A 26,008-nucleotide genomic window follows, 5' to 3' on the forward strand; every position below is an offset into this window, starting at 1 on the left:
ATATATATATATATTATTTATATACTTCCGTATGATACATCTCCTCTTGGTAAAAGCTATAAAGATATATATACCTTTACGACTTGCCATCGTAAGTCTTTCCATTGATGTTTGCTTCATGAGTCTACATTTGTGTTTCCTTTTCAAAAGCTTAGTTCATCGTAAATATAGTTTTTATCCTTCATGAATAAATTTTAACTCTCACTTATTTATCTGCTTGGCTTCGACTGATTCTATTATTATGTAAACATGTAGTTTTTCCCAGATTCGGGTTACATGTCAGTTGTACAAAGTTAAGGAGACAACAAGGTCATGGTTTCCGAGGGCTACATTTCTGCACCATTTGGAGATAATAGTGCTTCTTCTTCTACTGCTGAATATACAAAAGGCTGCAAAAAGCTTTTCCTGTAAACCAGAGTAATTTACCCAAATTTGATTCATCTCAATTTGGTCAATGAGTCTGGCTCTGAAGGTGGTTCAAAGAAGCCTGCTGAGAATGGATTTATGACATGAGGTGGCTGTAATAGCTCAAGCAGTAGAGCATGAAGACAATCATGGTAATTTCTTCGGCTTTTGAATCGCGTGTGTGAGCACTTTGATCTTTTTTTTTGGTCAATCACATTAATCTTTTCTTAATTTACACATTATTGAGAATTGAACAAATTTGAAGGGGACAATGTCAGTAGAACCTGATGTTAAATTCGATTATCATGGTTGAGTAGATAAGGTATTTGATCATTATTTTGGGTAAGCAAAAAAGATGTGGACGCATACGCAACCTAGAAAATGGTTGTCAAACTGTATACTAATCTGTGTTTATGTTTGACTCTAGGCATTGAAGATGAAAGGAAGGTCTTCAAAAACACCACAGAAGAAGTAAGTCACAAGATTCAAACACCACAGAAAAAGTAAGCGACAAGACTTGAAAGTGACGACTACAATGTAAGAAGAAAGCTAAAGAAGTATTTGTAATGAGAAGATTAAGAAAGTTTCTACGGTTTTGTGTGTCCCCGAGGATTCAGTTTGATTTGTTTTGTTTTCGTTACCAAAATGCTATTATCATACTGGTGCATTTAGTTAAATACAAGTAGATAGTCCGAATAATATTACTTCAAATCAACATTAGTTACTCAAAGCTGACTTCAGCTACGTTATGTATATAACAAGATAAATTTTCATTGGGATCTAAAAATATAATTGTGTACAATATGATTACATTAGATATATAAATAAAGACGATTTTATACTATTCCAAATGTTGATTGTAATAACTAAGTTCAATTTGACAACATGTTTGATTTTAAAAACTCATAAATCAAACTAAAAATATACATTTACTTAACTAATTTTTAAGGGATAAGTGTATGTATTTTCTTGAACCCACATATCATATTTGAAGTTTTGAACTGAAAGTTATTCATGTGTCATACATATTTGATGTTAAGAGATTTTTTGTTACAATTTAGATGATGTTCTCAATTTTTGATATAAAATTTATTATTTTAAGCTATATGGTTATTCTGTAATTTATTTTTCTGGATCGGTCTAACCAGCTAGAGCAACTTTAATAGTTGAGTTCCTAAATCACATATCTAAACAGTACATTACTACTATTTCATTGAAGAACTAAAGTTAAAACTAAAAAAAAAAGTTGCACTAATAGAAAACAGACACACAAGCAAAGAAAGTTTAGGAACGGTTCTAAAAAATCTTTTATTAAGAAACTTTTGATCAGTTTTTAACTTACTTTCCTTTTTCTAATATTAAAAGTCTTAAAAACTTCACCTCCTCATACACACGTTGGAGGTGCTCTTACAATACTGAATCAATATTTAGTCCAGTTTTTTAACATTCAATAATAAATTATTTTTTCTTTTATTTTTGTTCACCATCTCATAAATATTTTAGATAGTTAAAATAATTATTTATGAGTTATACTCATATTTAATTAAATTAAATCTATTCTATTAAAAGAAAAGCAGTCTTGATAAATCTACTTATAAAAGTTGTTTTGACCTTTTCATTAGAAACTTAATATGTCTTTTATATTGTTTTAACTAAATCAAAAAATATATAATCTGTTACATTAGAATCTTTTTTTCAATTGATAGATTTTAATCACATATATGGTGGGTCCCTTATCTAACCTAGATCGACAACAACTCTCTTTTATGTTATAACTATATCATAATTAAGTTTCAAATTAATAACCTATCATAATTCATCACCCACATATAAACAAAAAAAATATGAGTAATCGTTAGAAAAACCATAGAACAACCACATGAACAAAAAGCATGAATAATTATTGACCGTATTTTAATGAACTGGACGTTGTTCACTTATGATGGCACCCTATCATATGAATAAATATGTATTTCAATATATGCATGATTCATTAAGTATTTTCTTAAACGCTTCAACATATTTTTATGATATATTTTCTTGATCACACAAATTTCTTTTTATTATCTATATTATTAAAATATGATCATCCTAAAAAGTTACTTACAAAAATATTGCACCTACTCATTAATTATATTATTATTTTTTCTGTAACTTTAAAATACTTTAAATAAACTCATTTTTTACTCAATATTATTGAAACTGAATATAAGAACCACATTTATAATAGATGGATACCCTATGAATTTGGAAATGGGTCCCTTTCCATCTTATATGTAATATTTTTGAGAATTTTTTATCATGTAATTTTAAAAAAATCTTAGTGTCATTCGATATATTCAATTTTAAGTACTATTAAAAAGTACGCAAAAAGTTTAAATCAATATTTTTAAAAATGTCATCAGATTTATATAATATTTTATTGGATCAATCAATATCATATGGCGGGTTAATGATGAGTTTTTACCAAGTTTTATCAAGTTTTTACATATTAAGTTTTAACTTAATCCAAATCGGATTATATATGGATTACCGGATTTATTAATTCGACCGCGGGTTTGGACCGGGTACAAAAACATTGCTAAAACTATTAAAAACCTACAAATTCATACTATTAAAGAATCACAAATCAAAAAGTTTATTCACTTTTAAGTACTACTAAAAAGTATTGAAAAAGTTTGAATCAACATTTTAAAAAATATCATCAAATTTATATGATATTTTATCGGGTCAACAGTATCAGATGGCGGGTTAATGATGAATTTTTTTTCCAGGTTTTATCATGTTTTTATATATTATGTTTTAACTTAGTATGATCAGATTGTATACGTCACCAAAATTATCAATTCGACCGTGGGTTTGGATCAGGTACAAAAACATTGCCAAAACTATTAAAAACCTAAGAAAAAATCATACTATTAAATTAGTCCAAAATCTGCAAAGCAAATCTTATGTCTCACCAGCTCAACAGATGTAACTCTTATAAAATTCACATAAAATATAAAGATAATGTTATAACATAAGAGTGTGCATAATAATATGCATCAAATCAAAACACTAATTCATATCAATTTTAATTAAATGAAAAATCTGTACTTCCACTAATTCATATCAAATATTTTTTTTAGCCAAAAAATCTGCGCTTTCGAAGCGCGGATCAAAATTTAGTTTACTATTTATATTCTTAGAACAGAGATGTAATATATATCTAATAGATATCATTAGATGCAAAGATATTTGTATAAAATTATCCGGGCATAGCCGGACAAAATCTCTAGTAAATATTAAAATTTTCAAAACAATGCCTAGATAAAAACTCTGTTGTCGACAAAAAAATCAAAACTCCGGTCTATAGTCGCGACGGAGAAAGGTTCTACTTGCTACAGCTTCACCGGTCGGGTCAACACAGTCGGGTCGGGTCAAACATTGCTGGGTTGTGTCAATTAAAGTTCAGCTTCCAGAATTTTGACTTCAATTTTGTCGCGGTTTCGTCGAATTGATCGGATTGAATGGAGAAGTCCGTCGTCGTAGTCCGCCGCGAAACTAACGGAGACGACGTCGAGGGACGAGAAGCCCTCTTCGCCCAGCTCAAAGCTCTCTCCTTGGAGCTTCTAAGCCTCTCGCAAACCCCTCAAAAGGATCCGGCCGTGATCCCAGAGCTGCTCAGCCTCCTCCGCCGTGCACCTCCGTCGTCTCTACAGTCCTTCTTCCAGTAAGTGCTCGCCATACATAAAGTCTCCACCTTTGGTTTCGATGATGATAAAAGTTTTTGTCTTTTTTTCAGCTACACTTTGTTCCCTTTGCTTCTTCTGCTAGACGCTGCAGTAGCTTGCAGGAGTGAAGGAGGAGGTGTTGTTGTTCCTTACAGAGTGAGTGATAAAGTAGCTGAAGGTGTAGTCTCTTGTCTCGAGGAGCTTCTAAAGAAATGCCACGTCGGATCCGTTGATCAGGTGAGTTTGATTTTGAATTAGTTATGTTATGTAATGTTGAATTTGAAAAGTTATCTCCTTTCAGATGTTTGTGATTATGAAGAAGTTGACTAGTGGTGCTGTTTTGACGCCGTCTGAGGCCTCTGAGGAGTTTCGTGAAGGGATCATCAGATGTTTTCGAGCGATGATCTCTGGTTTGGTTCCTTGTTCTGATGATTCCTGCGGATGTAAGGGGACTCTTGGCTGGCCTCAGCTGTCGGATAGAGGAGATTGTCAGACTCAGCAGGTTTCAGAGTTTGGTTTAGAAACGACGGGAGAATGCTTGGTGGCGTTTCTTCAGTCTCACTCTGCTTTGGCTGCTGTGGGTCATTGGCTTTCCATTCTTCTCAAAGTGGCTGATGCTGAGGCTTCACGAGGACATAGAGGAAGTGCACACCTTCGAGTTGAAGCCTTTATGACCTTACGAATACTTGTGGCTAAGGTAACTATTGTATTATGCATACAGGGTTTGATACATTTGTCATTTTGTTTGGTATTAAAAAGACAAATCCAATGTTATTGAAACATGAATTTTAAAAAACTCATGAAATTTTCATAAGAGTACTCTAAAATTCACTTGAAAATACAAGCTGGTTTTAAAAGTTTTCAAGTGATTTTAGAGTGATCGGATGGAATTTCTTATTTAAAAAAAATCAAAATAAAAATCTGATGATTTTAGTTGAGATTTAGAGTGGTTTAAGAAAAAAACATATTAAACTATCCAATCATCTAAAAACTCAATAAGAATCAAATCAACTCAAACTCTACACCATGGTTTCTTTTGTAGATTGGTACTGCTGATGTGTTGGCGTTTTTTCTACCTGGTGTTGTTAGCCAAATGGCCAAAGTGTTGCATGTTTCAAGAGCAATGATTAGCGGAGCTGCAGGAAGCGTTGATGCTTTGGACCAAGCAATTAGATGTTTAGCCGAGTTTCTCATGATAGTCCTTGATGATGAGGCTAATTCATCGGCTCTCGGTATTTCTGATGATGATACTAAGCTGCAGAAGCATGAATCTGCACACTCAGTTTTGGACGAACTTCGTTCTCTGACAACAAAATCTCAAGGGCAGAGGACAGAAACTACAAGCCAAGAGATTGTTAAAATCAACAATGGACAAGAAAAATCGAGTCAGAAACTGAGTGGTGACTCCTTTCGTGTTGAACGTACAAAGGAATGGTTAGAAAACACAACATCTCACGTGAATAAGCTCTTGTGTGAGACGTTTCCTCATGTATGCTATATTTCCCGCTCTTAGTTCCATCACTTTTGTACTGTTTTGTTTTTTAGTCTGAGCGGTGAATCTTAATTGGTTTCAGATTCTTATTCACCCAGCTGGAAAAATTAGATGGGGGTTTCTAGCAGCAATACGTGGACTGCTATCTAAGACCCCTCGGTCGTTGAAGGGTGCCAGGCTAGTGATGTTGGTAAGTTCATAACTAACAACAACACAATGATGTTAGATACTTGCTACTGGATGAATTTCTTATTTATTATGATGCAGGAATGCGTATGTACTCTGGTTGTTGATGACTCTGATGAAGTCTCTGTAGGAGCTCAGGAAACTCTCGACCACTTATTCTCTGAACGTACAAAGTATCAGGTAGAGAGCGACATAAGCAAGATCTTTACCAGGTATTGTTTCTCTTTGCTGTTATATTGTTTCTTTCCTTTTCAAGCTCAGTGACCTATAAGCGTGTGTTGATGACAGACTACTGGAGAGGCTACCAAAAGTGGTTTTGGGGAATGAGGAATTGCCTGCACTTTCGGTTGTGAAGCAGTTACTTGTAGTCACTTATTACTCTGGTCCTCAGTTTCTGGCGGATCATCTTCAGTCTCCAGTATGTTTTCTTTCTCTTATCACGCTCATAGCTTTGGTTGCTTCTTTCTTCTAATCCAGTCTAAAAAACAAACATGATCTAATAATATTTGGTGCTTCTTAGATAACAGCTAGCAGATTCCTGGATACGTTTGCTCTCTGTCTGAGCCACAATTCAGCATACACTGGCTCTCTTGAGAAGCTCATCGCAGACAGGCCTACTTCATCGACAGGTTACCTCCCTTCCATCACAGAATTAAAAGTGACCAGTCGCAGCCACGCTGAATCAGATCAAGGAAAGTTGGAGACCAGTAGCTTTGTGATACCTCGAATGCCGCCTTGGTTCTCTTATGTTGGTAGTCAGAAGCTCTACGAGATGCTCGCTGGTATCCTTAGACTTGTAGGTTTATCCTTAATGGCAGGTGAGTTAATTGTTCTGCAGTTAACTTATAGATGAGTCATAGTTAATGATAGTTAACGATCTTGTTTGTGTGTTTGCTAGGACCTGAAAACGATGGCAGTTTAGCAGTCATCCTGGACATTCCTTTGGGGTTTTTCCGTAGATTGGTTTCAGAAGTTCGTGTAAAAGAGTACAACGGAGAAGACTGGGAAACATGGTGTAATCGAACTGGTTCAGGACAGTTAGTACGCCAGGCGGCAACTGCTGCTTGTATCTTGAACGAGATGATTTTTGGTCTATCAGAACAAGCAACTGATGCTCTCTCAAGACTGCTTCGGAAGAAGTCAAGAAAAGCAAAAGACAACAAACTCTCCTGGGAAGTCTCATGGAACAAACGTGCAAAGACTCATCTGATCGATTGCGTTGGTAAAATCTTGCACGAGTACCAATCTTCTCAAGTGTGGGATCTCCCAGTGAACCAAACCGATACCACCGATGTTGAACATATTAGTCTGCATTTCTTAAGGGACACTGCAATGCTACACCAAGTTATAATAGAAGGAGTCGGTGTGTTTTCATTGTGCCTTGGGGAAGATTTTGCTTCAAGTGGTTTTCTTCACTCTTCGCTTTACCTTCTGCTTGAGAGTCTTACGTGTTCGAGCTTCCAAGTTAGAAATGCTTCTGACGCTGTCTTACGTCTTCTTGCTACCACCTCGGGCCATCCAACAGTGAGAATTTATGATTAATGTATTTGGATTCAAGCATAATATCTTTTATTTTAATTAAAATCTTTCCCTTCTTTTGTTTTGTGTGCAGGTAGGGCATCTGGTTGTAGCAAATGCAGATTATGTTGTTGACTCTATTTGTCGTCAGCTGCGCCACCTTGATCTTAATCCTCATGTTCCAAGTGTTCTTGCTGCGATGCTTTCCTATATAGGAGTTGCTCATGAAATATTGCCTTTGTTGGAGGAACCGGTAAAGCCACATTTTGCAGTGAACTGTTTATATCTTTATCCTTATGTTAATTTCTTTTTATTTTTCTTGATCTACAGATGCGATTGGTTTCTCAAGAGCTAGAGATTGTTGGTAGACAGCATCATCCAAATCTAACTCTACCCTTCTTGAAGGTATTAGATTCATTCTTCGGTTCACTAGTTTTCTTGGTCTTAACTTTTTGTTGGTGCCCACTGATAGGCTGTTGTTGAGATTGTCAAAGCATCTAAGAGCGAGGCTTGTCTATTACCAGACCGGGCCAAGTCATATAGTGACCAGGTTAAGACCAAAGCATCTGATGCAATAACATCGGCGCAAGAGAAGTGTTCAAATTCTGAGGATAAATTTAATGAAGAAGAATGGGAACACATACTGCTTGAACTGAATCGTTCTAAAAGATACAGACGCACAGTTGGATCAATCGCCTCTTCTTGTTTAATTTCAGCCACACCTATCCTTGCATCATCAAATCAAGTTTCATGCTTGGTTGCTCTCGATATAATAGAGGTACAGTAACATTCCCCTTTGGGTTGGTTTTTCTGGAACTCAAATTAGTAACTTTCCAATACTACAGGAAGGAATAGTGACACTGGCTAAAGTAGAGGAAGCTTATAGAGCTGAGACAGAAACTAAAGAAACGATGGAAGAAGTCATTGAGTTTGCTTCACTCTATCAGCTTAAAGACTACATGAATGCCACCGACGATGGAGCAGATGAAAACCGTCTCTTACCTGCTATCAACAAAATCTGGCCATTCTTTGTTTCTTGCATAAGAAACAGAAATCCTGTGGTATAATCTCCCTCTCTCTCTCTCTCTTTAGACGGGCGCCTAGACCGATTTTTTAAACAAATTGTTTCAGATTTGATTTGCCGACTAGACCGATTTTTAGAACACTGCAATTTCTAAAACCTGCTGCATTTGTTCCACAGGCTGTAAGGAGATGCTTGAATGTGATAACCAGAGTCATTCAAACATCTGGAGGAGACTTCTTCTCACGTCGTTTCCGCAACGATGGCCAAGACTTCTGGAAGCTTTTAACAACATCTCCCTTCCACGTTATGACGCCAAAACACCTCCGAGAAGAGAACAAATCAGTTCTCAGGCTTCCTTACAGAACCATTTCTGAGTCAGCTTCTTCTTCTTCCATTGCTGAAGTTTCCAGCTTGAAAGTGCAAGCTGCACTTCTCAACATGATCGCTGAGCTTTCCAGAGACAAGCGCTGTGCTTCAGCTTTAGATGCAGTCTTGAAGAAAGTCGCAGGCTTGGTCGTTGGGATAGCCTGCAGCGGCGTAACAGGGTTAAGAGAAGCGGCTTTGAATGCGTTGAGAGGTTTGGCTTGCGTTGATTCTGATCTCATTTGGATTCTCTTAGCAGATGTGTATTATTCTCTCAAGAAGAAGAGAGATTTGCCTCTTCCACCTTCTCCTGAGTTTCCAGAGATATCAACGGTTTTGCCTTCACCGGCGGAAGATTGTCCGGCGAGGTTTCTGTACGTCGAGTACGGTGGTCGGAGCTATGGTTTTGAGTTGGAGTTTAGTTCTGTTGAGACCATTTTCAAGAAAATGCAGTCTCTAGTCTTTGTAGATCAAATGCGTTGTTAATAACTCTGCTTCTAAAAAAATTTCTTTCCCCGCGTCAACATTTGACACTGATTTGTTACTTATTTCATTGAAGATTTTGTAGAAGGGCATGCAGTAAATTGTTAAAAGTTAAAAAGGTGTTAGATTGTGTTAATGTTAAAAAAATGGGGAGATGTGAGATATGCAAGATAGTACAGGGACTTAAATGAAATCACGATCTCTTCTTACTTCTTTGTACTACATTTGGAGGCAAGTAACCCAATGTTATAAGAAAAAATTGGTGTCTAGGCACCCCTTACTCGTGATAAAACATAAACAAACAAAACGATTAAAAAAAAAAAAAACAATCTAGGCATTCAAAACGTCTAATTGCGACATTGAGAATTACATTTTACAATTTTCGTTGCCGGTCTAAGAGACAGCTACACATAAGTTTCTGAGGAACTATCCCATTGGTCCTTATGTAAACCAAACATGGTAAGAGACATTTTGAACATTGTTTAAACGAGTGAAAAGAAAACAGATTCTAAACAAGGTCTCGAGTTTTAACAAGTTCCAAAAGTTTACATAAGCAAGAACCGCAGTTTTTTTTTGTCCAACTAGGCAGAAAAGCAAAAGATGTTTGAGATTCAAAGCCAGGTTTGATGAGCGGCCCAAGTGAAAGTTTACTCGACTTCAGCCAAGTAATCGTCAATCTCTGCCGGTGTTAGTACCCTGCACATAACCACCTCTTTTCAGATATTGATGGCAATAACAAAGATCCCTTTGATTCTATTAAGTTTGGAGTATTGAAAGTTACCTAAAAACTTTGTCAGCACCAATCTTGCCAATCTCAATATTCTTGCTCGAGATTTCTCCCTCGAAACTGTGAAACAGACAGAGTAAGAAAGACACAAAGGAATGTTAGGTCTTTAGAAAAGTTCTGTAATTTAGAAACAAAGTTTAGTAAAAGAAAATCTCACCCTTCCTTCAATGTCAATATCGCTGTATGAATGGCATCATCAAGCTCCATATCTTCGGTGTACCTGATAAGAGACTAAGATGACATGACATGCTTCGAAGATCATAAACTTATGTATCACAAAAAGCAAAATCTTATCACCTCTTTTCGAGAAATGTCTTAGCATTTGAGACATTCTTTCCCATCGCCGAAGCTTTCCATGAGAAATAAGAACCAGACGGATCCACCTAGTGAAAATACGAAATCCTGAATTAGATGTTTTTACCAAAAGCACTAATGGTTATATATTTTTAAAGTTCTACATACCTGATACAGCTGAGGACCCTTGTCATCATACCCAGCCACTAGTAGAGAAACTCCAAACGGCCTAACACCACTATTAGCAGGAGAAATAAACCAAAATTAGAAGCAAGATTCAGTAGTCTAGTTTACGGATACTTTGCTTTAACAGCATTTTCTCATGCCAAATCTATGACTATAAGCTAGTATAGTAAGAAACTCTTCTTAAGTAGATTTTGAATAGTACTTACCCCGATTGAGTGAACTCTTGCATAACCGTAGCAGTTTCCCTTACAAGTTGAGTGACAGGGATGGGTTCCTGCAACAATAAATCTCCTTAGAAGTTGAATTACGAATAAGCAACAAGAGCTAATATTAACAAGAATCATCAATCCAAAGTATATGCTGAAATTTTATTATACATGGATATTACAATACTCCAAGAAAAGTAGATGAGAATAGAGAGATATATAAGATTACTTTGTACAAGCGGAGATATTGCTCAGCCTGCTTCCTACTCTTCCGCACAAGAACTCGGAAATCAGGACCCATACCACTACATAGAAGGAAATACCAAAAAGTTAGCAATTTAGCATCAAACTTTCAAGCTATAAAACCAAATCAGTAATCAAACAGGAACTACAGATAGTGAGAAGAAGAACCTGTATACAACTCCAATGTTGGGAGTCAGATGCTGAATCTTTTGAACCTGAAGTAGACATCAGACTTAACATTAGTTTCATAATAGTTACTAATAAATATACAACCTAAGAAAGTTCCACAAGAAGGGGCAGAAGAAAAAACAGTAACCGCTATAATAATTTGACCAAATAGTACACAGAACATGGTGAGCACAGGGAAGAGATAATCAAAACTTACAGAGGCTTCATCAACAAGAATAGAGGGAAGCTTCTTCTCAGTAGCAATAACAACTCCGTTTGAAGCTGCATGAAAGAAACCACATTCATATTTATAATTCCTCTTATTCAAAAATTCCATAAGGTCATCATTTATTATTGACAAACCTTTGATTCCCAAAGATGTTTGGCCTGATCCAACAGCAGTTAGAGCATGTTCTATCTGAACAAGCTTCCCTGAAGGGCTATTTTTTTCACAAACACAGCACAAATCAATCCCTGATCTAAGTGCTCAAAGGAGATGCATTTGAATGATTAAAAACAGAGTTCATACCTGAAGGTAGTGAGTGAAAACGAGTACTGACTGTCTCCCATTGCACCTTAAGCTTAGCTCAAAAAAAAATCTGCAAAAGAGTAATCTTTTTCTAACCAATTTTCTGGGAAAATAAAAAATAAAAAAATTGGAATCATGGCAAGAGCTGAATCAGCTAAACTTAAAACATCCAACGATCTGCACAATGATGTTCATCAAGATTAGTAATTACAACTTAGGTCAAAGCGAATTTACGGCTCAGACACTACTACACTGAAGCGATTCAATCTAACTAAACGTGGAGATCTCAAAGAACAAGTGGAACCAAATCAAACTAAACGATCAACCATACCTTTGATGAACAGATCGAGCAACGGTAATGGACGAAGGAGAGACGACGAGCGAAGTGGAGAATTAAAAGCTTTTTAGGTTTCTTGAAGAACGGGTTGGCACTAACAGGTTTTTAGGAAAGGGAAAGAAAAATTTCTGAAAACGACGCCGTTTTACTAAGTGATACTGGTTTAGTTAAACCAGATTGGTTTATATATCAAATTAAAAATAATGGTTTCTTGAAGAAAGGGTCGTCACTCAAAAGGTTTAGAAATAGGATTTCGATAAAACGACACCGTTTACGGCACTGGTTTAGTTAAACCGGATTGGTTTGTATCAAATTAATTTTAAAACGCGAAGAGAATAGCGTTTTGTGTCTCGGTTCCTTCCTTCCTGACCAATCAGTTCGTTGCTACAACAGACAGTAAACTGTGTTGGGTTTCTCTTGAAAGAATAAAAAAAAAATTGGCGTATTCTCAGAAAAGTCAACCACATTTGGTTTTAGTTTGCATTGTATGGTTGGTGTTATGCCTTGGACCCTTTTCTCCAGAACTTTCTTATAGCTGCAACTTGCAAGCCACCGATTGATTGTTCCGCAAAAGACCCTTAAATTCGCTGCCCTTCTGAGTGTAAGTCGTAATTTCGCAACTGGGCATTGGTTTGATCGCTGCTTTACCTTCTGGGTTCTGCTCTGTTTATAAAGTTTGACTCTTTCGTGTGATGATAATTGTACAGAAGAGAGGACTCTACTCTCACTTCACCTAGGCTCTTCCTCTACAGGCTTCAAAACAATTCGAGTCATGGCTTCTACTGGAGTTGATGAGCCTGTTGTTTCTGTTGATTGCCTTCATTCTAATCTTAGAAACCCTGATTTGAACCCTTTGTTTTCTTCAAAACTTTTGTCTGTTATGCTTAAATGTACCTGTTTCTGTTCAGGTTTTGGATGCGTCGTGGTACATGCCTGATGATCCAAGAATATCAGGTGAGAACATTAGAGTAAATAGATGATTTGATATTTTATTCTCTTTGCTTCCATGATCTGCTTTGATCCTAATGGACTTTGTGCTCTCCTACAGGTTGCTCATATTCCCGGTCCTCTCTTCTTTGATTTAGATCGAACAACAAGTGTAAGAATCACTATCTTTTCCTTTTTAATGACGATTATAAATATCATCTAGTATCTTATTCTGCTGCCATTTCCTTCATAAGATGTTCATCAAACTAAGCAGTGGAGGTGAGACTGACTTGGTTGCTTGCTCTGTCAGGGGCTTCACCGGCTGGGGGAAACTGAAGTGCCAGTGTATGATGGATCGTGGACTGAATGGGCAACAGAACCAGACTTACCCATGGAAGGTGAAGGTGATGAATCTTCTTCATGAAAGTCCTAACAAAAGCCACTTATTCAGTTATGATTGGCTTGTCGCTATCAAACATACCATTAGTCTGTGTTCTCTTTCCAATAAATCAGCAAACTTAAATTTGTTTATCCTAAAACATAAAACTCGAAACCATTACGTACAAAGTGCAGTAAAGTCAGTATAGTAGCGAAAAGTTAATAAACAAGATGGCCGCGTGGCCTAATGGATAAGGCGCTCGCCCACCGTGGTCGTTTTTAATTTTTTTTATAGGCATTTCAATGAATAGCTGAATATACCAGTTGGCCCAAAAGTAGGCTTTAATGACTGAATAATTGATACATCAACATAGACCATATATTTACAGTAGTATAGAAAAAGAGATCTAGCCAGTAGCGGTAACACCGAAGGTCCAAAGTCCTCCTGTTTCTTGTCTTGAAGCCTTTTAACTTGTATTGCAGCTTCGTCTATGTTCTGTCATACTTCCCAGTTAAAACAACTGGAGGGTTTAACAGCCTCAAGATTAGTCGCCTTCAGAAGGTCTGGAAACTGGGTTGGGCGCTTTCAGCTTGTGAGGTTTAGGCTACGTAAGTTTCCAAGGCCTCTTGCTGCACCATGGAAAAATATCAGGAAGACTGATTCAAGAGGAGACATCTTCTTGAGATAGTACTGAATCGAAATGGTACCTGCCTTCCTTTCCAAACTGTTTCTGTTGAGCTCAACTAGAAAGCTAGTACAAAACCGAAGCCGTAACGATTTCAGATGATAAGCATCCTGGTGAAGCTATGGGAGGTAGTGAAGACCATCGAACATCCTTCCTTGTTCTGCTCTCTCTCAATCGCTGGTATTGCTTTGTATAGAAGTTTGCATTTTAAATGTTGAAAATGCAAACATGAGATACAGGGACTGGGGCTCAAGAAAGATTCTCTGCTTACCATATTGGAGGAGAAAACGTGTTTTGATATCTTGGAGCATGTCATCATAAACCCATACCCCCACACTTCTCCATTAGAGCTACAATCTCGGGTCTGGTGGGCAAAGCTCTGCGACTGGAAGACACCAAAAAAAGGTCTAGCGGCACACTGTTGAAACAAAGCGCCGTGTAAAGAAAATCTGCACAAGTACATGAGTGGCACACCGTACCCTCACAGTCGCTAGGACACACTTCCGACCATATTCTGACAAAGGCGAGATTCATATGCCCTGTGTTACCATCCATCAAACCAGAAAAAAACGAGGCAAATGATGAAACCATGCAGTAGTAGTGCACAAGAAAAGAGCATCATGTCGAGAGCGAAACTCTTCCACAAAACCAAATACAAAACAGATGTACTAAGATGATACTGACTACGTGATATTACTGCAAACCTAGAGGAAGACAAAAAAGGCACCAGCTTCTTGGTAAACACCTTCAGAGTAGTCAACATATACAGAAGCAAACGCCACCGTATTTGAGCTTCATCCATCCCAGCCATATCAAATCACCGAAGACTATATCCAATAGAAGAATGTCCAGAGCAAGATGTTTTCATATCAGAAAGAAAGGAAAGAGCAAATCTCAAAGAGTTTGTTACCTTGTCACTATCTCAAGGAAAGAGCAAATCTCAAATATCCATGATATTCCATCCTCCAAATCTATAGCAAATACACATTACTACATTACCCTTCCGTGAGCCAAATAACGTGTAACTCGAGAATTCAAAAAATCAGGACAAGGAAAGAGAGGATGGGGACTGACAAACCCGAAGAAGCTAAGCTTACTTCCCGTGAAGGCCAGCCAACAAAATTAACTAACCAGAGACACTCTTGTGAAACCATAGGTTACTTCCCTCAAAGCCAACAAAACACCAGACTACTGAACTGTAGAAGATTTTGTCCAAAGCAAAACGTTTCCATAACAAAAAAACGACGAATAGGACTCGGAAGAACTTCAACGTTACCTTGACTCCCTGGAGCAAAAAAACTGAAATACATTGTATTGCATCCTCAAAACCTTCCTTTAGCAGATATTTATTAACCTTCAGAGAGCAGCAAAACAAGTGTTACCAATATCAACTATCAACCCCCAAGATAAGTAGCCTAGCAAAATAGGAAACAAGGGAACATGGCCGAGAAAACCGACAGACTAAATACGACTTCTTGCAGAGGAAACCGAAGCTTTCTTCCCTCGAAGTCAACCAATCACCGGACTCAACTGTAGAAAAGGGTATCCAAAGCAAAACATCTCCATAACAAAAAGGAAGATCAAAACTCAGAAGAACTTCAACGCTACCTTGTCTCACCGAAGCAACGTTAGCGTGTTCCCAAATATCAATGAAGCCTCCCAAAAAAACGAGGAAGAAGGCACCTGAAGCTTACTGCCCAGCAAACAATAATAGTAAACACAAACCAACAGGGAGGGTAACAATCCAAAGTTCCTGGACAACATTAATTTACTTTCCGTTCAATTACTCCATAATGAGTTCCACCAGCAAGTAAAATAAGACCTTCCCCTTGCACCATCTAAATTCCTATTCAAAAAATTAGTTCATAGGAAAGAGAAGCCATCATCTCAAACAGACGTACTAATATCATTGAAGAGATGCAGTAAAGAAAATATCAGAAAGGAGCCAAAACAGAGAGGAGAAGAAACCATCAAAGAGTTAACAAAGACGACTGGAGAAGAGAAGACCATTGACAAACCATCTTGAGCCTTCTTCATTAGAGGAGCTCAGACTTAACAGTGTACTAAAACGACCCTTCAAAAGTCTTGAGAGTTTTCCTGACACAGACACACCATAACAGAACTCCTATCTAGAAGAAAGATTATAGAATTATAAACTTGTGGTCTAGAAAGTCCAGAGCTTACTTCAGTAAGGTAAGAGATCCGTAAGATGCGATACGTCTGCTACTGTAAAAAGCCGGTATAATAGTTTATTACAATCAATAACCACCGTACACAGTATTAGAAAAAAGGAGCCATAAAGGACTAATAATAAGAACAAACCCATTTACAAATAATCATCCTCCGCAGAGATTCTGGAAACAAACAAAAGAGAAATGATATATTCCCCACAAAAGCTGTTGAGGAAAAAAAAATATGTAGGCAATGTGATGTATAGAACCGAAATAACCAGAAACCTGATTATAAGAGAACCATCCTTCCCTGACAAGTGCTGCTTTCTCTTCAAAGCTCTACAATCGAAAACACGGATGACGCTGGAAAGGATCGATGGAATAGTTGAAGATCAATCAATACAAAAGCTTTCTCTACAGGACAAATCAAACCAGGACCGGACAAAAAAAAAAGAGCAAACCCATCTGTTGATCATCTTTCAACTTGAATGGGTGTACAACGAGGAGGAACTGGTTGATGAACTGAAAATCTGGGAACACTAAGGACAAAGAACACAATCTAAAAGAAAAAAAACACAAGAACAAGCATGGTAGCTACATTTAAAAAAAAAAGAGAACATACAGGATCAAGAGCCAAGATATCTGAGCTTTATCCACCCGCGGCCGACTTATCACCAGAGACTATAAAAAGATCATTGTCCAAAACAAAACGTTTCCATATAGAGGAGGAGGAGCAAAACTCATAAGAAAACTTCAACGTTACCTTATGGTTGGTTGCTGTAGAAAATAGACCAAGCCCAGAACATGCTGACAAATATCAAATTAACCCGGGGAGAGAAGTAGTCATGCATTAAATAAATAAAAAAGCAGAGATAGCGCATAACCCTCAACTGACAACTGCTCCTCGAGGCAACCATTGAAGAGCTCGGAGATCAACTTCACTTGCACACGCAACAATCTATAGTGACACCTGAATCCATCAAATACTGGAAGCTCCAAATTCATCCTTGATGAGACAACCATGTTGAAGTTTGAAACTACTGATACAGGGGACTATAAACAACAGGTCGAAACAGAATCATCCAAACTCCTCCTATACTACTAATAAACAGAATTCAAAGAGAAAGAGAGGCTACCATCTCGGGGGAGAAGTGATTTGCATTCAAGCCATAGAATAGATGCAGACTGAAAAATCAAAAAGGCCAAAAGAGAGCAAAGAAGAGAAGCACATAAACTGACTATATGTAGCGTGAGAAACAAACCAAAGCAGATAAACCATGAAAGAGTCCAAGTAGTAGCCTGCTGATTTTCTCTTTTGAAACCTCAACCATCTACAACAAAAAGACAAGAGAGTTTTCTGCATCATAGGACCTCCTTACACTTGACAAACTTAAAACTACTTCATGCGACAGAGTGAATTGTGAAGTACTTCATCTTGAAAACAGCAAAAATAAGATCAAACCGAGTTTTCTGTCATGATTCATCTTTCATCTGAACGTCTGTACACCGCCGAGGAACAGAGTGAATTGATTGGTTAAGCAGATCTGGAAACACACAGAAGACACAATACCTCTCCACAATAACAAATACTCTGACAAAAATAGTCCGTAGGCAAAAAGGGTATAACCAAGGAATCGAAATCATGCGCAAACCATCATTTCCATCCACAAAGGGAATTGAATCCTTTCTCGTCGATTCTTCACGATCTAAGATGGAAACCAAAGTCGAGTAACACAGAAACCACAAATACAACGGTAAGAAAACAGATCATCCTTTCATAAATACCGAGAAAGATGAGAGTAATTCATGGAAATAAAATATAGAACGAGGAAACAGAGGAACCTAAAACGAGGAAATAAGATTTGATCAGAGACACATCCCGATTGCTTCTCCATGTTCTATACCAAAACGAAAAAAACATGTTTCTCTTAAGATAAGAAAGAAAAAAGATAAGAAGCCCTGATAAACCGCCAACAGAGAAAACGCCAAAACAGTCATCACGGATCAAAGCATCCATAACCCTGAAGACGTAAGAATGGAGACAGCCAAGACAACAAAACGAGAGTAGATCACATGCAAAAAAAAAAGGCAACAGATGCAATCTAGAAGAAAACAAACCTACGAGATGTAAGGAAGGAAATAGACGCGAGGACTGAGAAGAAGTAGCGTAGAGAAACACCGATCAATCAAAGCATCCTACACAAAATAGCATATGACCAGAAACAGCCAACAGGTTGAACTCGAAAACAAACAAAAAAAAAGAGTCCGTGAAAAGTGAACAAACTGGTGTAGGAACGATGATCAGTCCAATAAATCGCTTTTAAACATCCTGCGAGACCACGGTCAAAGATCCCTGTCCAAAAACAAAACTCAGAAGAACCAGAAAGTAGACCAGCCATAGACATCCTCACGAAAGAATGCATAACCATTAATTGACAACCCTAATCCCTGAGACAGCTCGGAGATGACTTCACATGCATACGCACTTATCTGTTTAACGGATCAAGAACCGAGCAACAACAATCAGACCCCGCGGAAAAAGTAGCTAATGACCTGATGAGATAACCATGTGGAAGCCTGAAACAGCCCTGGATACAGAAGACTATGCACAAACAGGTCGAAACAGAATCATCCAAAATAAACCGAATTCAAAGAGAAAGGAGAGGCTACCAATCTTGAGAAGAAGTGATTTGCATTCATCAGGCCATGGAATAGGTGCAGACTGTAAAATCAAGAAAAAAGGCCAAAGAGATAAGGGCGAAGAAAACTTGATCGCATCTATACGTAATATAGTAACCAAAAGACAGGGAAAAGTCATAGAGAAGAAGACTGTATAAAGAGCCATCCATCGATGCAAATTAATCAAAACGGAAAAGAAAGGTAGATTAGATCAGAGCCACTCCCATTGCTTTTCTCTCTTGGAGCCTCCATCTTCTATATCAAAACGAAAAAAAAAAACATGTTTGGTGAAGACAGGAGAAAAAACCGGCTTCTGTGATAAGGAAATTAAAAAGTAGGAAAAGACATATGCCCTTGTACACGCGTGAAAGAGGATCAACCCTAACAACCATCATCGACCAAAGCAAGCATCCTCATTCCTCCACAATCTAAAACAACGAGAAGTAGATTGAATGAACAGAAAAGCCACCGATGCAGATTCATATAAAGATAAGTAACTGTGGTTAGGAAGTAGGAACAAATAAACCAAAACAGTTAACCATGACGAGAGCTTTCCTCAAAACATTTCAAATCTGTGGAGAAGGCAAAAGAATACAAGCTGAATAATCTCATGCAGTGCCTTCTAATTTAATATACAGAGTGAAGTAATCCATCTTGATAACAACAAAAGAAGAACAAACCCAACTGTGTTATGATCCATCTTTCATCTGAACGTATGTAGACCGCAGAAGAACAGAGTGAGTTGATTAGTTAAAGCAGATCTGTAAAACATAGAGGACACATCATACCTCCCCAACAAGAGCCAATGCTATCGAAAAATAATCCATAGGCTAAAAAGATTTAATTTAACCAAGAACTAGGAATCATACGCAAACCATCATTCCCTTCCACAACGGGAATTGTCTCTCTTCGCTGCTCCAATAAAGTCATCCTTATTGTGTTTAAGATAGAAACTAAAGTCAAGTAACATAGAAACACTGAATACAAGGGTAACAAGAATCTGTCAGAAAGGTAACAAATCATCCTTTTAGCAAAGAGAAATCAGAGAAACCTAAAACCGGGAAGAAGATTGATCAGGAGCCATCCAGATTGCCTTTCTCTCTTGGAGCCTTGATGTTCTATACCAAAACCAAAAACATGTTTCGCTTAAGAAAGGGAAAAAAAAAGGACCGGCTTGTGTAATAAGGAATTTAAAAAATAGGAAAAAGACAGAAGCCCTGTAGAAAGCGCGTGAAGAACGATCAACCCAAAACAGCCATCATGGAACAAAGCAAGCATCTCTCACAGCCATCATTGCTTCTCTCTTAGAGCCTCCATGTTCTATATCATGGAACGAAATAACATGGTTTTGCTTTAAGACAGGACCGCCTTGTGTTATAAGATTATTTTGAAAAAAAAAAAAGGAAAAAGAGAGAAGCCTTGCTAAACCGCCAAAAAAAGAAAACGCAGACGACAAGTAGATCACATGGAACAAAAAGGTCCACCGATGAAATCTAGAAACCAAACCTATCCAAATTAGGTGAAAACTCCAAAAAGCTCCAACGATGATCGCAACATAAAAACGTAAGGAACAAAAGAAATTAGAGAAACCCCTGAAGACTAACGCACGCGTGGCAAGAGAATCACGAAACACGAAACTCCATAATGAATACCACCAAGTACAAGTCAAACAGAACTGCCCTTGCACCATCCAAATTCCTATACAGAAATGAGATCAGAGGAAAGAGAAGCCATCATCTCAAACAGAAGCATGTATAGAAGAACAAGATCAGAAAGGGAAAAGAAGAACAAACGTTTACAAAGTTGTGGTCTAAAAAGTTGAGGGCTTACTTTAGTAAGGCAAAAGATCCGTAAGATATTACACGCATGCTACTGTAAAAGGCCGGTAGAATAGTTGAAAACAATTAGCAACTAGTGTGCAGTTTTGGGAAAACAAATCGAGCCAGAAAGGAGTAGTAATAAGAACAAACCCATTCACAAATAACCATCTTCCATCTAAATGGGTGTATACTCAGTAGAATATCTGGAACACGCAATAAACACACAAAAGAGACATCATCTATCTTCCCAACAAAATCCATTCATTGGGTAGGGTGAAGTGGTTGATGAGTTGAAAATCTGGGAACACACAATCTTAGAAACCACAAGATATGGTAACCACCTCTAGAAAAGTACATTTAGAGAATCAAGACACGAAGTTTCTGACCTTCATAGTTCACGACACCTGAATCCATAAAACACTAGAAGCTCCACATTCATCCTTGACAAGACAACGCACAAAGCTTGAAACACGCCTGGATGTACTGATAGAGGAGACTAGACAAACAGGTAGAAACTAACAGACTAGACTACTTAATAGACAAATAGAAAAAAGAAGAGCAAACCCTTATGTTATGATCAAGATTTCATCTGAATGTCTGTAGGGTAAATTGATTTGTGAAACCAGATCTGGAAACACAAAGAAGACAAATAAAAACTTCCCACAATAACCAACACTAAATAAAAATAACCAGTAGGAAAGAAGGGTGTAACCAAGAACTCCAAACCATCAATCCCTTCCACAAATCGATTTCTTTCTCGTTGAGTAACATAGTATGATCCTTCATATATACTGAGAAAGAGAGAGCAATTCACGGAAAGAAAATAAATATAGCACGAGAAAACAGAGAAACCTAAACCGAGGAAAGAAGATTGATCATGATCCTCAGAGACATCCCATTGCTCCTCCATGTTCTCTACCAAAACGAAGGAAAACATGTTTCGCTTAAGGTAGTAAAGACAAACCAGCTAGTGTAAAAAAGAAATCAAAAATAGTAAAAAGTAACAAGAGAGAAGCCCTGATAAACTGCCAACGCGCTGGAACAAACCAAAACAGCCATCACGGGCAAAGCAAGCATCCTCCACAAGCTAAAACAACAAAACGAGAGTAGATCACGTGTAACAAAAAAGGCCACGGATGCAATCTAGAAGAAACCAAACCTCGGAAATAGATGAGAGAAAGACCCCTGAAGACGTAGCGTAGAGAAACACCGATCAATCAGAACATCTTCCACAAGAAAAGCTAACCGATGGAATCTCGAAACTGAACGCTTGAATAAACAAACAATCCGTGAAAAGTGAACAAACTGGCGTAGGAACGTTGATCTGTCCAAGAGATCGTTTTAAGACTGTCAAAGATCACTGTCCAAAACAAAACGTTTCCATATATAAAAAGGAGCAGCAAAAACTCAGAAGAACCTTAATGTTGATGTCGGGGAGAAAGTAGACCACCCCCAGAGACAAAAATAGTCATGTGTGAAATAAGAAAATAAGGATAGAAAGAAAGAATGCATAACCATTAATTGTTAACCGATCTAGCCATCAAACAGCTGGGAGATAACCATCAAACATCATTCACGGATCAACAGAGGCGTAACAACAACCATGTGGAAGCCTGAAACAGCCCTGGATGTACTGATACAGGAGACTATGCACGAACAGGTCGAAACAGAGTCATCCAAAATAAACTGAATTCAAAGAGAAAGGAGAGGCTACCATCTTGAGCAGAAGTGATTTGCATTCAGTCCATAGAATAGATGCACAGACTGTAAAATCAAAAAAGGGCAAAGAGATAAGGACGAAGGAAACTTGATCGCATCTTTATAGTAACCAAAAAGAGGGAAAAGTCATAGAGAAGACTGTATAGATCAAGAGCCATCCAACGAAGCAAGTAAATCAAAACGGGAAAGAAGGTAGATCAGAGCCACCGCCATTGCTTTTCTCTCTTGGAGCCTCCATGTTCTAAATCAAAACGAGAAAACATGCTTCGGTGAAGACAGGAGAAAAGACCGGCTTCAGTGACGAGGAAATTAAAAGTAGGAAAAAAAGAAAAAGACATATGCCCTTCTACACGCGTGAAAGAGGATCAACCCTAACAATATCATCATCGACCAAAGCAAGCATCCTCCACAATCTAAAACAACGAGAAGTAGATTGAATGAACAGAAAAGCCACCGATGTAAATTCATATATAGAAGATAAGTAACTGTGGTTAGGAGGAAGAAGGAACAATTAGTAGTCCTGCTTTATTCTTTTTGAAATCGCATCCAACTGTAACATAGACGAGAGAGCTTTCCTCAAAACATTTCAAAATCTATACAAGCTTAAATAATTGATAGAACTGACAATCTTTAAGACTACTTTAATAGACAGAGTGGAGTAATAATCCATCTTGGAAACAGCAAAAGAAGAACAAACCCAACTGTTACGATCCGTCTTTCATCTGGACGTGTGTAGACCGCAGAAGAACAGAGTGAGTTGATTAGTTAAAGCAGATCTGTAAAAAATAGAAGACACATCATACCTCCCCCCACAATAGCCAATACTATACAAAAATAATCCATAGGCTAAAAAGATTTAATTTAACCAAGAACTAGGAATCATACGCAGAACATCATTCCCTTCCACAAAACGAATTATTTCTCGTAGACGCTCCAAATAAAGTCATCCTTATTGTGTTTAAGATAGAAACTAAAGTCAAGGTAACATAGAAACACTGAATACAAGGGTAACAAGAATCTGCCAGAAAGGTAAACAAACCATCCTTTTAGCAAAGAGGAAGCAGAGAAACCTAAAACCGGGAAGAAGATTGATCAGGAGCCATCCAGATTGCCTTTCTCTCTTCGAGCCTTATTGTTCTATACCAAAACGAAAACATGTTTCGCTTAAGAAAGGGAAAAAAAAAGACCGGCTTGTGTAATAAGGGAATTTAAAATTAGGAAAAAGGACAAAAGGCCTGTAGTAAACGCGTGAAGAACGATCAACCAAGAACAGCCATCATCGATCAAGAGCAAGCATCTGTCACAAATCTAAAGCAACAAAACGGAAAGTAGATCACATGGAACTTAGAAGCGGCAACGATGATCGAATCACATCTGTTACCATCCGTCTTTCATCTGAATATGTGTACACTGATCTGGACAACACGGAGGACACATCATACCTCTCCACAATAACCAATACTCAACAAAACATATAATCTGTAGGTGAAAAAACTCGAGATCATACGCAAAACATTGTTCCCTTCCTCGGTCTAAGATAGAAGATCATCCTCCTCGACACACACCTATAACCAAGGAGAGAGTAATTCTCATGGGGGAGCATGAGAAAACAGAGAAACCTATTCAGAGCTGTCCCGATTGCTTCTCTCTTAGAGCCTCCATGTTCTATATCAACACGAAATAACATGGTTTTGCTTTCAGACAGGACAGCCTTGTGTTATAAGAAGTTTTTTTTGAAAAAAAAAAAAGGAAAAAGAGAGAAGCCTTGCTAAACCGCCAAAAGAGAAAACCCTTGAAGAGCGATCAAGCCTAAACAAGACGACAAGTAGATCACATGGAACTCGGAAGCGGCAACGATGATAACGTAAGGAACGAAAGAGATTAGAGAAACCCCTGAAGACTTAGCGTAGAGAAAACGCGTGGAAGAGAATCAATCAAGAATCATCCGTGAGAAGTGAAAACCCTAACGATGATCGGTCCAAGAAATCGCGTTGAAACATCCTCCTGCGAGACGACGTAGATAACACAAAACACGTAAGGCAGAAAACAAAAGACAAGAGACGCGTTCAGAAGAATATCACCCGCGATTACGCGTCTGAGAGGAGATGAGAATTCTCAAAGAGGAAATCTTTTTTTATAGATGAGACGCACAAAAGCAATTGACGGTGGATATATTAATCAACTTGATTCCAACGGTTAAGATTAAGAGTCTAAAGTCGGTAGCCCAACATCTTTGACCTGGATCCAGTTGTCCTTCGATGACTTTACTACTAAATCTCAACCGTTAGATTCATCTTCCTCTTATTTCCTTTTTTCTTTATTTCTCTAACAAAGTATATTTCATGTCCGGCCCAGCTATATAAATTGAGTGAATTGGGTTAAAATCTTAAAAAAATCAACTAATTAGTAAAATACCGTAAAGAAAAGTTGTGTGGGCAGAAATATTAATAAATTAAATATCAATATTTGGTTTTAAAATATTTTACATTAGATTTGACGGATAACTAAATTGTTACACATAATTAAATATATGTTAGCCATCTAACAATAAATTTGGAAGAATAATCCAATAAATAAATTGTTATGTATAACAAGTTACGTCCGATAATTATATTGTTATATGTTATTAAATATATTACCCATATAACAATTATTTTAGAGTCTAATTCAAAGAAAATTATAACTGTCTACTATTTTTTATTTATTACAATGTACCAATAAATTATTGTAGCCCTCTAACCCCATTTACATTACAATTTCTTTTTTTTATATAATTTGTGTAAATGAAATGATATCAGTCTATGTATTAGTTTTGTCAACTGGTCTTGGCATATGCTTCAAATAATATATGGTTTAAATTTGTATTGTCTCAAAAATAAGTAAGTTAGCAAGTTAAACAACTATAAAAATCACAATTACAAAGGTACAGATTGAGGAGTGAAAATACATGTGCCACCGTCAGCTCAAGGAACAGGGGAGAAAGCATAGTTTCTTAACCAGAAAAATCCATTAAACCCTTGAAAATCAGTAGTATAACACAACAATTACAAAGTATTGAACTGGGTGTAAGAAAGAGAGAGTTCGGATTTGCATAGATCATGTAGAGGGTTTAGAAACTGAAACAAGTTTAGTAGAGGAAAGATGGTGAGTTGTAATACAAAAAAATAATTAATATCTTCGACAAGGAAATATAAAAATTCTCTCTGGAACTGGACATAGGTGCTTGCACATCGTCTTTCTTCATTGTTAATAACATGACTATAGTTTGAGATATCAGATATAAAAACAGCAAATGTATATGGAAAGAGAGAAGACTAAAAGTTTTTAGGGATAATTGTAAGTGGGGTAGGAAGAGAGAATGATGGAAAAAGATTTTGAGATTAAAAAATTAAAAAAAAAGAATAGAGTAAGCAAGAGAGAAGAATTGATGTGGTTTTCGATTTTATTTAAACAATAGGGGCAACAGAGTAATTACAACTCAGAAAAACAGTGGGGACCATTTGAAATGTGTATATAACTAAATAGACTATAATGTGTGTGTAGAGTGCAAATACTCTAAATTCAACAGTGTTTAAGCCTTGGCATCATAAGAAAAAACAATATCTAAATTATCATGGTTAACACAAATTTAAATATTTAAAATTTAATAAAGAGTTTGTGATATTTTTTATTTTTTCAGTAATTAAATAACAGT

At 37.2% G+C, this 26,008-nt stretch overlaps 2 protein-coding genes and 4 long non-coding RNA genes across 28 annotated transcripts; 3 read left to right on the forward strand and 3 right to left on the reverse strand.

Annotated features, from left to right (window-relative positions):
- Positions 1-1,077, forward strand: LOC125597322. Its single transcript, XR_007331612.1, has 3 exons — positions 1-91; positions 256-557; positions 833-1,077. It is a non-coding gene; the product is annotated as an uncharacterized LOC125597322 (long non-coding RNA).
- Positions 1,078-3,715: 2,638 nt separating this feature from the next.
- LOC106381529 (TELO2-interacting protein 1 homolog) lies at positions 3,716-9,309 on the forward strand. Its single transcript, XM_048772067.1, has 14 exons — positions 3,716-4,117; positions 4,190-4,355; positions 4,420-4,815; positions 5,161-5,607; positions 5,693-5,800; positions 5,878-6,008; positions 6,085-6,214; positions 6,317-6,614; positions 6,695-7,320; positions 7,409-7,567; positions 7,645-7,719; positions 7,787-8,092; positions 8,160-8,375; positions 8,516-9,309. Exons 1-14 carry the CDS (start codon positions 3,915-3,917, stop codon positions 9,185-9,187), a joined length of 3,933 nt encoding a protein of 1,310 aa, XP_048628024.1. The 5' UTR covers positions 3,716-3,914; the 3' UTR covers positions 9,188-9,309.
- A 206-nt stretch (positions 9,310-9,515) lies between these two features.
- On the reverse strand, positions 9,516-12,076 carry LOC106381527 (proteasome subunit alpha type-2-A). Its single transcript, XM_013821436.3, has 12 exons — positions 11,929-12,076; positions 11,598-11,667; positions 11,432-11,508; positions 11,286-11,350; positions 11,069-11,115; positions 10,887-10,962; positions 10,658-10,725; positions 10,434-10,503; positions 10,269-10,354; positions 10,129-10,191; positions 9,966-10,031; positions 9,516-9,880 (listed from the first exon to the last, which is right to left on the reverse strand). The coding sequence occupies exons 2-12, from the start codon at positions 11,636-11,638 to the stop codon at positions 9,832-9,834; spliced, it is 708 nt and encodes a 235-aa protein (XP_013676890.1). The 5' UTR covers positions 11,639-11,667; positions 11,929-12,076; the 3' UTR covers positions 9,516-9,831.
- Positions 12,077-12,292: 216 nt separating this feature from the next.
- LOC111202862 lies at positions 12,293-15,888 on the forward strand. Its single transcript, XR_007331637.1, has 4 exons — positions 12,293-12,535; positions 12,642-12,888; positions 12,983-13,033; positions 13,172-15,888. It is a non-coding gene; the product is annotated as an uncharacterized LOC111202862 (long non-coding RNA).
- On the reverse strand, positions 13,510-18,177 carry LOC125597323. 22 transcript variants are annotated; one of them, XR_007331623.1, is made up of 7 exons: positions 16,382-18,177; positions 16,248-16,279; positions 16,110-16,151; positions 14,836-16,022; positions 14,197-14,752; positions 13,948-14,111; positions 13,510-13,869 (listed from the first exon to the last, which is right to left on the reverse strand). It is a non-coding gene; the product is annotated as an uncharacterized LOC125597323 (long non-coding RNA). The 22 variants fall into 22 exon arrangements; XR_007331633.1 differs by having other exon boundaries at positions 14,836-15,121; positions 15,202-15,279; positions 15,384-15,455; positions 15,534-18,177; XR_007331629.1 differs by having other exon boundaries at positions 14,836-14,896; positions 15,004-15,121; positions 15,202-15,279; positions 15,384-18,177.
- A 675-nt stretch (positions 18,178-18,852) lies between these two features.
- On the reverse strand, positions 18,853-24,436 carry LOC125597324. 2 transcript variants are annotated; one of them, XR_007331636.1, is made up of 3 exons: positions 19,645-24,431; positions 19,461-19,536; positions 18,853-19,347 (listed from the first exon to the last, which is right to left on the reverse strand). It is a non-coding gene; the product is annotated as an uncharacterized LOC125597324 (long non-coding RNA). The 2 variants fall into 2 exon arrangements; XR_007331635.1 differs by having other exon boundaries at positions 19,461-24,436.
- Positions 24,437-26,008: the final 1,572 nt, after the last annotated feature.

The sequence above is a fragment of the Brassica napus genome, unplaced genomic scaffold (assembly GCF_020379485.1).
Source record: "Brassica napus cultivar Da-Ae unplaced genomic scaffold, Da-Ae ScsIHWf_1425;HRSCAF=2013, whole genome shotgun sequence".
NCBI classification, from domain to species: domain Eukaryota; kingdom Viridiplantae; phylum Streptophyta; class Magnoliopsida; order Brassicales; family Brassicaceae; genus Brassica; species Brassica napus.